Below are 12,959 nucleotides of genomic sequence, written 5' to 3'. Positions count from 1 at the left end.
ATCTCATGGAATACAGGTAGAACTAGCCATTTGGATACAGAACTGGCTCAAAGGTAGAAGACCCGTTCATGCTGACTAGATATTCCAACCTAATCTCGTCCCCTTTTCCAGCACTTGGCCCAAGTCCCTCTAAACCCTTCCTATTCATATGCCCAAAGGGTGGTGGAGGAGGGTTGCTTTTCAGACTGGAGGCCTGTGACCAATGGAGTGCCACAAGGATCAATGCTGGGTCCACTACTTTTCGCCATTTATATAAATGATTTGGATATGAACAGAGGAGGTATAGTTAGTAAGTTTGCAGTTGACACCAAAATTGGAGGTGTAGTGGACAGTAAAGAAGGTTACTGAAGAAGGGCTTATGCCCGAAACGTCGATTCTCCTGTTCCCTGGATGCTGCCTGACCTGCTGCGCTTTTCCAGCAACACATTTTCAGTAAAGAAGGTTACCTCAGATTACAGCAGGATCTTGATCAGATGGGCCAATGGGCTGAGGAGTGGCAGATGGAGTTTAATTTAGATAAATGCGAGGTGCTGCATTTTGGGAAAGCAAATCTTAGCAGGACTTATACACTTAATGGTAACGTTCTGGGGAGTGTTGCTGAACATAGAGACCTTGGAGTGCAGGTTCATAGCTCCTTGAAAGTAGAGTCTCAGGTAGATAGGATAGTGAAGAAGGCGTTTGGTATGCTTTCCTTTATTGGTCAGAGCATTGAATAAAGGAGTTGGGAGGTCATGTTGCAGCCGTACAGCAAGTTGGTTAGGCCACTTTTGGAATATTGCGTGCAATTCTGGACTCCTTCCTATTGGAAGGATTTCATGAAACCTGAAAGGATTCAGAAAAGATTTGCAAGGATGTTGCTAAGGTTGGAGGATTTGAGCTATAGGGAGAGCTGAATAGGCTGGAGCTGTTTTCCCTGGAGCATTAAAGGCTGAAGGGTAAACTGATAGAGGTTTATATAATCATGAGAGGCCTGGATAGGATAAATAGACAAGGTATTTTCCTTGGGATGGGGGAGTCCAGAACTAGAGGGCATAATTTTATGGTGGGAGGGGAAAGATATAAAAGCAACCTAAGATGCAACATTTTCATGCAGGGGGTGGTGCATGTCTGGAATGAGCTCCCAGAGGAAATGGAGGAGGCTGGTACAATTTCAACATTTAAAAGGCATCTCGATGGGCATATGAATAGGAAGGGTTTAGAGGGACTTGGGCCTGGAAAAGCGGACTAGATTAGGTTGGAATATCTGGTCAACATGAACAGGTTAGACCGAAAGGTCTATTTCTGTGCTGTACATCTCTATGATTCTATAGTAAATGCCTTCTTCACTATACTATCTACCTGTAACTCCACTTTCAAGGAGCTATGAGCCTGCTCTTCAAGGTGTCTAGGTGTATAAAATAACTAAATATGAAGCATTCAGAACATTATTAAAATTGAGGAATCATTTCAGTGCCTCTATATCATTTTATAGATTTATTATCGGTAAAATAAAAGATCTATCTGGTTGTAGGGGTGGGGTTCAAGGGCGGAGATGTGGGAAGTGGAGGAGATACGCTGGAGGCCATTGTTGACCGTGGGAGGGAAAATTGCAGTCCTTGAAGTAGGAGGCCATCTGGGATGTCCTGGATTGGAATTGCTCCTCCTGGGAGTAGATGTAGTGGAAGTGGAGGAATTGGGAGTAAGGGATAGTGTTTTTACAGGTGGGAGGAAGTGTAGGCCAGGGAGCTGTGGGAATTGGTGAGTTTGGAGTAGATGTCCGTGTTGAGTTGATTGCCTGAGATTGAGATGAAGAGATCCATGAAGGGGAGAGAGGTGACTGAGATGGTCCAGGCGAATTTGAGATCAAGGTTGAAGGTGTTTGAGAAGTTGATGAAATGTTCAACATCCTTGTGGGAGCTCGAAGTAGTGCCGATACAGTCATTGAAGTAGCGGAGGAAAAGATGGGGAATGGTGCCGGTGTAACTGCTGAAGATGAACTGTTCCACATACCTGACAAAGAGGCAGGCATAGCTGGGGCCCACGTGGGTGCACACGGCTACCCCTGTGGACTTTCCTGATGAATAGCTTATGTTCGAAATGTTGACTCTCCTGTTCCTGGGATGTTGCCTGACCAGCTGTGCTTTTCTAGCGCCACACATTTTGACACTGATCTCCAGCATCTGCAGTACTCACTTTCCCCTGGCCTGTCTAGGTACCAATGATGCCATGCTATGCCCTAAAACATGCACTCTCGTGGTTGGCAAGATAACCAAGGGCAACCAAGATAACCAAGATAACCAAGGGCAGACTGGGAGCAAAGTTTAAACAACTCCCCCCTAACTGTCAGTGGGACCCATCCCTAGAAACAGGTTAAACTACGGCTGGGTTCCATTTCATCAACAGCTCAGGACCAGGTTTTTGGATGTAAGTCAGACAACATTGGAGACATAGCTCCTGAAGCTGAGAACTAGCAAGGGTTATTCATCCTGGAGTATCGTGCTCCGACTAATTTCACCTCGATTACCAGCAGGACCTGCTGGCGTCTTTGCTGGTGATTTTCGTAATGTTTTTATGGTTGTTGTGTGGAATATTCCAACTGCTCACTCACAATGCAGGGTTTCCTTCCAGACTTGTGCTTTAGAACATAGGACATAGAAAAGTACATCCTTACTCGGTCTGGCCTACATGTGATTCCAGACCCACAGCAATGTTCTTGACTCTTAACTGCCCTCTGGGCAATTAGGAATGGGTAATCAATGCTGCCTAGCCAGCGATGCCTTCATCTTGTGAATGAATAAATGAATAAAACATAAACTTTAGGAATAAGGGATAGCATTTGGCCCTTTGAGATATTCTGAAATGTCCCCTGTTGAACAGTGGATTCAGAGACCCTAACAAACTTGGAGAAGACAATTAAAAATCCCATTGTTAAAGGTAGGTTAGGGTCAATTCAACTGACATTTAAAAAAATACAAAAGAAACATGCTTGGTTTGGCCAATTTGTGATTCCCGTTCTACACCAAAAGGGAAGGCAGATGACCTCAGGGCATGGTTAGGAACATGGGACTGGGATATCATAGCAATTATGGAAACATGGCTCAGGGATGGACTGGACTGGCAGCTTAATGTTCCAGGATACAAATGCTACAGGAAGGATAGAAAGGGAGGCAAGAGAGGAGGGGGAGTGGCATTTTTGATAAGGGATAGCATTACAGCTGTGCTGAGGGAGGATATTCCCGGAAATACATCCAGGGAAGTTATTTGGATGGAACTGAGAAATAAGAAAGGGATGATCACCTTATTGGGATTGTATTATAGACCCCCCAATAGTCAGAGGGAAATTGAGAAACAAACTTGTAAGGAGATCTCAGCTATCTGTAAGAATAATAGTGTGGTTATGGTAGGAGATTTTAACTTTCCAAATATTGACTGGGACTGCCATAATGTTAAGGGTTTAGATGGAGAGGAATTTGTTTAATGTGTACAAGACAATTTTCTGATTCAGTATGTGGATGTACCTACTAGAGAAGGTGCAAAACTTGACCTACTCTTGGGAAATAAGGCAGGGCAGGTGACTGAGGTGTTAGTGGGGGAGCACTTTGGGGCCAGCGACCATAATTCTATTTGTTTTAAAATAGTGATGGAAAAGGATAGACTGGATCTAAAAGTGGAAGTTCTAAATTGGAGAAAGGCCGATGTTGACGGTATTCGGCAAGAACTTTCGAAGGTTGATTGGGGGCAGATGTTCGCAGGTAAAGGGACGGCTGGAAAATGGGAAGCCTTCAGAAATGAGGTAACAAGAATCCAGAGAAAGTATATTCCTGTCAGAGTGAAAGGGAAGGCTGGGAGATATAGGGAATGCTGGATGACTAAAGAAATTGAGGGTTTGGTTAAGAAAAAGAAGAAAACATATGTCAGGTATAGACAAGATAGATTGAGTGAATCCTTAGAAGAGTATAAAGGAAGTAGGAGTATACCTAAGAGGAAATCAGGAGGGCAAACGGGGACATGAGGTAGCTTTGGCAAATAGAATTAAGGACAATCCAAAGGGTTTTTACAAATATGTTAAATACAAAAGGGTAACTAGGGAGAGAATAGGGCCCCTCATAGATCAGCAAGGCAGCCTTTGTGTGGAGCCACAGAAAATGGGAGAGATACTAAATGAATATTTTGCATCAGTATTTACTGTGGAAAAGGATATGGAAGATATAGACTGTAGGGAAATAGATGGTGACATCTTGCAAAATGTCCAGATTACAGAGGAGTAAGTGCTGGATGTCTTGAAATGATTAAAGGTGGATAAATCCCCAGGACCTGATCAGGTGTACCCGAGAACTCTGTGGGAAGCTAGAGAAGTGATTGCTGGGCCTCTTGCTGAGATATTTGTATCATCGATAGTCACAGGTGAGGTGCCGGAAGACTGGAGGTTGGCAAACGTGGTGCCACTGTTTAAGAAGGGTGGTAAAGACAAGCCAGGGAACTATAGACCAGTGAGCCTGACCGCAGTGGTGGGCAAGTTGTTGGAGGGAATCCTGCGGGACAGGATGTACATGTATTTGGAAAGGCAAGGACTGATTAGGGATAGTCAACATGGCTTTGTGCATGGAAAATCATGTCTCACAAACTTGATTGAGTTTTTTGAAGAAGTAACAAAGAAGATTGATGAGGGCAGAGCAGTAGATGTGATCTATATGGACTTCAGTAAGGCGTTCGACAAGATTCCCCATGGGAGATTGATTCGCAAGGTTAGATCTCATGAATACAGGGAGAACTAGCCATTTGGATACGGAACTGGCTCAAAGGTAGAAGACAGAGGGTGGTAGTGGAGGGTTGTTTTTCAGACTGGAGGTCTGTGACCAGTGGAGTTCCACAAGGATCGATGCTGGGCCCTCTACTTTTTGTCATTTACATAAATGATATGAATGCGAGCATAAGAGGTACAGTTAGTAAGATTGCAGATGACACCAAAATTGGAGGTGTAGTGGACATTGAAGAGGGTTACCTCAGATTACAACAGGATCTTGACCAGATGGGCCAATGGGCTGAGAAGTGTCAGATGGAGTTTAATTCGGATAAATGCGAGGTGCTGCATTTTGGGAAAGCAAATCTTAGCAGGACTTATACACTTAATGGTAAGGTCCTAGGGAATGTTGCTGAACAAAGAGACCTTGCAGTGCAGGTTCATAGCTCCTTGAAAGTTGGAGTCGCAGGTAGATAGGATAGCGAAGAAGGTATTTGGTATGCTCTCCTTTATTGATCAGAGTATTGAGTATAGGAGTTGGGAGGTCATGTTGCGGCTGTACAGGACATTGGTCAGGCCACTGATGGAATATTGCGTGCAACTTTGGTCTTCTTCTTATCGGAAAGATGTTGTGAAACTTGAAAGAGTTCTGAAAAGATTTACAAGGATGTTGCCAGAGTTGGAGGATCTGAGCTACAGGGAGAGGTTGAACAGGCTAGGGCTGTTTTTCCTGGAGCGTTGGAGGCTGAAGGGTGACCTTATAGAGGTTTACAAAGTTATGAGGGGCATGGATAGGATAAATAGACAAAATCTTTTCCCTGGGATCGGGGAGTCCAGAACTAGAGGGCATAGGTTTAGGGTGAGAGGGGAAAGATATAAAAGAGACCTAAGGGGCAACTTTTTCACGTAGAGGGTGGTATGTGTATGGAATGAACTGCCAGAGGAAGTGGTGGAGGTTGGTACAATTGCAACATTTAAGAGGCACCTGGATGGGTATATGAATAGGAAGGGTTTGGAGGGATATGGGCTGGGTGCTGGGAGATGGGAACTAGATTGGGTTGGGATATCTGGTCGGCATGGACGGGTTGGACCGAAGGGTCTGTTTCCATGCTGTACATCTCTATGACTCTATGACTCTATAATTGCCTCTTACTTATCCTCTGGAGTGTTATCAAAGGCATTTGATTATCCCAAAACAGTTGTAACGAATAGGCATTAAACTGGATTGGATTAACGAAGCTGAAAAATAAGGACCTGTACAGGACATTGACAGGCATCTTTGTATCCTCTTTGGCCACAGGTGAGGTTGCAGAGGACTGGAGAATAGCCAATGATTTCCCATTGATTAATAAGGCTAGCAGGGATAATCCTGGAAATTACAGGCCTGTGAGCTTCATGTCAGTGGGTGAGAAATTATTGAAAAAGATTCTCAGGGACAAGATCTAAATGCACTTAGAAGCTAATAGACTTATTAATGATAGACAGCATGGTTTTATGCAGGGCAGTTGTGCCTCACTAACTTGATTGAGTTTTTTGAGGAGGTAACAAAGATGATTGATAAGGAAAAAGCAGTTGATGTTGTCTACGTGGACTTCAGTAAAACCTTTGACAATGTCCCTCATGCTAGACTGCTATAAAAGGTGAGCTGGCAAGATAGATATAGAACTGGCCTAGTCATAGGAGACAGAGGGTAGCAGTGGAAGGATGCTTTTTGGAAAGGAGGATTGTGATTAGTGGTGTCCATAGGGATGAGTGATGGGACCTCTGATGTTTGTGATCTACATAAATGATTTGGAGGAAAACATACTTGTTCTAATTAGTAAGTTTGCAGATAATACTAAGATTGGTGGAGTTGCAGATAGCAAAAAGGATTGTCAGAGGATACAGCAGGATGTGGATCAGTTGGAGGCATGGGCAGAAAGCTGGCAGATGGAGTTTAATCCAGACAAATGTGAGGGGATGCATTTTGGAAGGTCAAGTACAGGTGGAAATTATACAGTGAATGGCAGAACTGTTAGGAGTATTGATATGCAGAGGGATCTGAGTGTGCAGGTCCACAGATCACTGAAGGTGGCAACGCAGGTAGATAAGAGAGTAAAAAAGGGCTTATGCCATGCTTGCCTTCTTTGGAAGGGGCACTGAGTATAAGGATAAACAAGTTATGCTGTAGCTTTATAGAACTTTAGTTAGGCCACATTTGGAATATTGCACACATTTTCTTGTCACCAGACTACCAGAAGGATGTGGATGCTTTAGAGAGAGTAAAGAAAAGGTTTGCCATGATGTTACATGGTATGGGGAAATTTTAGTGATGAAGAAAGACTGGGTTTATTTGCACTAAAACGCAGGAGGTTATGGGGCGACCTGATAGAAGTTTATAAAATTGTGAATGGCATGGATAAAGTGAAAAGTATGAGGCTTTCTTTCAAGATGAAAGGTCAGTTACTAGTGGACACAGGTTCAAGGTGTGGGTGGGTGATGTGTGAGGCAAGGTTTTCACTCAAAGGATGGTGAGTGCCTGGAATGTGCTGTCAGAGGACGTGGTGGAAGCAGACGCAATAGCAGCATTCAAGAAGCACCTACATGAATAGGAAGGGAATAGAGGGATAAGGATCCTGTAAGTGAAGACAGTTTTAGTATGGAAGGACAAAATGTGTCTGCAAAGGCTTGGAGGGCCGAAGGGCCTGTTCCTGTGCTGTATTGTTCTTTGCTCTTTCTTCTCGACTATGATTCAGCCAGAGTTAGAGTATTGTGTGCAGTTCTGGTCACCACACTATATGAAGGATGTGATTTCACTGAGGGGAGTGCAGAGGAGATTCATCAGTGTATTACCTGGGATGGAACTGTTTAACTTTGAAGAGACGCTGGATAAGCTCGAGTTGTTGTCTCTGGAGCAGAGGTGGGGGATCTGACAGAACTCTGTCAGAATCTGACAGAAGACAAAAGATTATGAGGGGCATGGACAGTGTGGATAGAATGAAGGTGTTCCCCTTAGTTGAAGGGTCATTGACAACTGGGCAACATTTTAAACTGAAGAGCAGGAGGTTTAAAGGAATTTGGTTTCTCACCCAGAGGGTGGTGGGGCGTGGAATGTACTGCTTGGGACGGCAGTTGAGGTGAGAAAACTCATAATCTTTAAAAAGTATTTGGATGTGCACTTGAAGTGTCAGAACATTCAAGGCTACGGACCTAGTGTAGGAAAGTGGGACTAGTATAAATAGATTGGTGCAGACCTGATGGGCTGAAGGACGTCTTATGTGCTGTACGTCTCTGTGACTCTCTAAATAGAGATGTACACCATGGACAGCACTTGCCAGGGTTCACATCTCACAGGAAACAAAACCACAAAATAGTCTGGGGGTAAGAAAACTAAGTGAAAACGTACAAACCACTATAGTCAGACTAGTTTAATTCAATTGATGACAATAGTCAGTATAGAACATAGAACATAGAACAATACAGCACAGATCAAGCCCTTCGGCCCTCGATGTTGCGTCAACCTGTGAACTATTCTTAGCTCGTCCCCCTACACTATCCCATCATCATCCAGGATATTTATTTCAGGACATTTATTTTACTACTTGATCACTGTTATAACTTTCACTCCAATCTATAAGTTCAACTTAAGTCAAATTCTGACTTGCTAAATTGAATCTTCAATTAAATAGTTGGCAAAAAATGTGTTATTGATAAGAAAGAAATCTATTTTTTGTCATACAGTTTTCATAAGGAATTTGCACATTGCACCAAATGCTTTTCAGCAAGTATTAATATTTCAAGCATTGGTCATTACTTTTAAGTCAGTCGTGGGTATCATAGGTTTTATTTTCTGAAATGATTTCTAATAAAGTTTTAATTCAAAAAAGATGTTAAAGAACATTAAGGTTGAACACACTACATGGAATTTCTTCCCTTTAAAATCTAAAACATTTCCCAGTCGATCACATGTACATATGGACCGTGCCTTAAAGGTTACAGACTTTCCCGAGGAAGTGACATGGGATCTTACCAGCACAGTCGATCATGTTGTACTCATTTGGGTGCTCCATGGGCCAACAGTCATACTCTGTGTTGTCTAAGTCATGCCAACATTGAATAACCTTAAAAGAAAGATGAAGCCTTAACAGTCACATTCGCATTGTTTTCAATTGTCATCTCACTTCTGGAGAAGATAGTTTCTTGCTTTGACTTTATCAATTCCTTAAATATCTTAAACACCTCAATTGGGGAATGGAGAATTGCTCCTTTACCACTGTATTTAACACCTCTTACTTTATTCCTGGGCACCCTCACCATCTGTTCCACTCGCTTCTCCTCACTCTGTCACTAACATAAAGAAACATTATTTTCCAGCTCCTTTCAATTCTGAATAAGAGTCATCATGGACATGAAAAATTAACTTTGATTCTCTCTCCATAGATGCAGGCAGACCTGCTGAGTCTCTCCACAGTTCCCTGTTTTTAATTTATGGCCTTTATTTCACTGGGAATGGATTTTAAAAATAGGGAGGTTTTGCCAAACCAGTGAAAGGCACCAGTTAAATGACACCTGGGACACTGTGAACAGTTTTAGTCCCCTTGTGTAAGGAAAGATTGGAGGCAGTTCAGGGAAGGTTCTTTGGAGTGACTCCAGGTTTGGAGAGACTGTCTTATGAGGAGAGGTTGGGTAGATTTAGCTTGTACACATTGGAGTTTAGAAGAATGAGAGGAGATTAGATTACCTACAGTGTGGAAACAGGCCCTTCGGCCCAACAAGTCCACACCAACCCTCCAAAGGGCAACCCACCCACACCCATTCCCCTACATTTACCCCTTCACTTAACACTACGGGCAATTTAGCATGGGCAATTCACCTAACCTGCACATTTTTGGACTGTGGGAGGAAACCAGAGCACCCGGAGGAAACCCACGCAGACACGGGGAGAATGTGCAAACTCCACACAGACAGTCGCCTGAGGCAGGAATTGAAGTCGGGTCTCTGGCAGCTAACCACTGTGCCACCATGCCTCCCAGGTGATTGTCACCTGATGAAAGAGCGGTGCTCCAAAAGCTAGTGTGCTTCCAATTAAACTATAACCTGGTGTTGTGTGATTTTTAACTTTGTCCAATACCGGCATCTCCAAATCAAGATTCATCAGAGACTTGACAGGTTAGCTGTCAAGTGGTTGTCTTTCCCTGTGGGAGAGTCTAGGATCAGAGTGCATCATCTCAGAATAGTCCCATTTGGTTTAGTTAGGCCACATTTTGAGTATTGTAGAGGTTTAGCAGGATATTGTTGGATTGGAGTGTATGAGTTATAAGGAGTGGTTGGAAAAACGTGGATTGTTTTGGAGTCAGAGGTTGAGGGACGACCTGATAGAGGAATTAACATGAAGAGAGGCATGGATAGGGTGGATACTCAGGGTCATTTATTCTGAGAGTGGAAATGTCAATTACTAGGGGGCATGAGTGAGAGGGGGATAGATTAAAGGAGATGTGTGAGGCATGGTTTTATACAGATGGCAATATGTGCTTGGAACTCATTACTAGAGTGGGTGTTAGAAACAGATGTGATAGCAACGTCTAAGAGGCATTTAGACAGACACATGAACAGGCAGAAAATAGAGGGATGCAGACCTTGTACAGACAGATGGGAATAGTTTAGAATGGCATTATAGTTAGCACAGAAATAGTGGGCTGAAAGGGCCTTTTCTCGCACTGTACTTGTATCTACATATTTATGGAAGGGGTCAGCCATTTGAGAAAGAACTGCGGAAGAATTTCTTCTCTCAGAGGGGAGTGAATCTGTGGAATTCTTTATTGTAGAGGGAGGCGAGACTGAGTCGTTCAGCTGAGATGGATAGATTTTTAATCCTTATGGGGAAATATTTCAGGAAAGTGGAGTTGAAGGTTATCAGCTCAGCCAAGATCTTGTTGAATGGTGGAGCAAACTCGATGGACTGAATGGCCTACTTCTGCTGTTACTTACCCATGAAAAAAATAAAAGAAAGAAAGATCATAACTTAGTCCACAATTTCATTGATTACTATTTCATTGCATTGCAAGCATTAGGAAGAATGTTTCAATCCATTAAGTCAGGGCCAGGAGTAATTGATCCAATTTATCTCCCATGAGGGTATCTCCTTTAAGTTGAGTTTGACACAAAACCTGGCTACAAACTCAGAGAAACTCATTAAACAGGTGTACTGAATAGATTCCTCAACCTCTGATCCTGAGCATCACATCAGCTGGATTAACCTCATCGCTATGATAGATCAGGAACGGACAATGATTTAAGATGAGAAAGGACCGTCATCTCATGCTGACTGACTGACTGGATGACTGGCTCTCTGGAGTTTTAAAGAACTTGTATTTTCATCAAAAGACACTACAGAAAAATCATATCATTGAAGTAAATAGAATCAGACTCTGTGTTTGAGCAACTGGTCAAGGAGTACACCATTGTGTTCTTTGTCTGTACATTTGATACTCAGTAATATCTTCATTATTTCCCACAAACAGCTCTTCTCTGTTTCCAGTTGGTCATCATTAATAAAAGTGCCCTCATCATTCAATTACACTTATTTCAGTTAAATAAAATTAATCTATGTTATGGTTTCCATGCTAATCAACGTTATAATATTTCAGGAACTAACCAAGCTTACTTACCATGAAGAAAAGAGGGAAGATTTGTAAAACAGCGCAGCGTCTCTTATGTTCCATTGCTGGTGGCTTTGCAGTGTTTTCTCAGTAGATGGTCCTGCTGTTTCTGTCCAGGTCTGTCACAAACACTTGATTATGGTTTTTTTTTTCCAATCACTGACAGGTAGAGTGGAAGTTGATTAATCATTATCTCTAGTGGCCATGATTAAGGTCCCTGCTGTCAAAGGAAGCCAAAAAAAAACTAACAATCTTTAGCAGATGGCTTTGTTATCCTAATCAGAGAAATAACGTGTTTGCTCCCTCTTTGGATGTCAACAGCCGCTAAGAATATTTTTTCGTAATGTTGGTTTGCAGTCACCATGTCTGGTGTCATTGAGAAATACAGGGGAAGGGTGGGTGGGTACTGAGGAATACTTTTCATTGTTTCATGAGGTTTGGGAGTCAAAAGCAAGGTTGTGGTATCAGGTCATAGTTCTGAAAGGGTTAGTGCTCATGTTACATTGGTTCTGCCACACATCACACACATAGTCTGAGCTTGATTCCAGCTTTCAGAGGGAGCAGATGTATCTATAAAAGCTCCCTGAAGTCTTGCGTCATCCTGCCTGGCCAAAAGCATTTGGACTTATTGTGGACGTGCAAAAAAATTCTTGTTATCTCAGAACACCTTCTCTTCTGTGTATTTTCTACAGTGATCTGTTGTCTATCACTAATCACAAGGTAGGCCCAAGACAAAGGAGATTTGGTGGCAGTGCATTACCCCAGGTAACCAATGTCATATACTGATAGATAACTAGTACCACATGCTAATAAAGATAATTAATATCACATACTGATAAAGGTAACCAAAATCACATACTGATAAAGATAATTAATATCACATACTGATAAAGATAATTAATTCCACATACTGATAAAGATAATTAATACCACATACTGATAAAGATAATTAATTCCACATACTGATAAAGATAATTAATACCACATACTGATAAAGGTAACCAATACCACATACTGATAAAAATAAACTAGTATCACAGTCCGATAAAGGTAACCAGTACCACACACAAATAAAGATAACTAATACCACATATTAATAAAGATGACTCATAACACATACTGATAAAGGTAATTAATACTACATACTGGTAAAGGTAACTAATACCACAAAAATAATTAAAATCCACACATTGATAAAGATGATTAGTACGACATACTAATAAAGATAACTAATACCATATATTGATAAAGATAACTAGCACCACATACCAATAAAGGTAACTAGTACCACATATCGATAAAAATATTTAATACCACATACTGATAAATGTAATTAGCACCACATATTGATAAAGATAACTGGTACCACATACTGATAAAGGTGATAGATAACACAAGATGCAGATATCAGCTGGGGAAAATACCATAAAGTCCATCATTTATTTCCTGTTGCTAATTGCCATTAGGAGGTGTCTGTTACACCCATCATCATGATGTCAGGGAGGGAGTTCCAGGATTTTGACACAGTAACACTGAAGGAACAGCGACATATTTCCAAGTCAGAATGATGAGTGGCTTGGAGGGGAACTTGCAGGAGGTGG

General features: G+C 42.0%; 1 protein-coding gene across 1 annotated transcript in view; it reads right to left on the bottom strand.

Moving 5' to 3' along the window:
- LOC122554107 (atrial natriuretic peptide receptor 2-like) overlaps positions 1-11,421 on the bottom strand; it is a 99,019-nt gene extending 87,598 nt beyond the window's left edge. Inside the window, exons 1-2 of the mRNA XM_043698591.2 lie at positions 11,368-11,421; positions 8,730-8,820 (exon numbers count right to left, since the gene is read on the bottom strand). Of these exons, the coding sequence (XP_043554526.1) occupies positions 8,730-8,820; positions 11,368-11,421 (145 nt within the window). The remainder of the gene's footprint in view (positions 1-8,729; positions 8,821-11,367) is intronic.
- Between the last annotated feature and the right edge of the window lie 1,538 nt (positions 11,422-12,959).

This window comes from Chiloscyllium plagiosum, unplaced genomic scaffold (assembly GCF_037043375.1).
Source record: "Chiloscyllium plagiosum isolate Xiang-an unplaced genomic scaffold, Cpla_swu_hap1 HiC_scaffold_9, whole genome shotgun sequence".
Taxonomy (NCBI): Eukaryota; Metazoa; Chordata; class Chondrichthyes; order Orectolobiformes; family Hemiscylliidae; genus Chiloscyllium; species Chiloscyllium plagiosum.
This window is presented reverse-complemented; position numbering and strand designations above follow the sequence as displayed.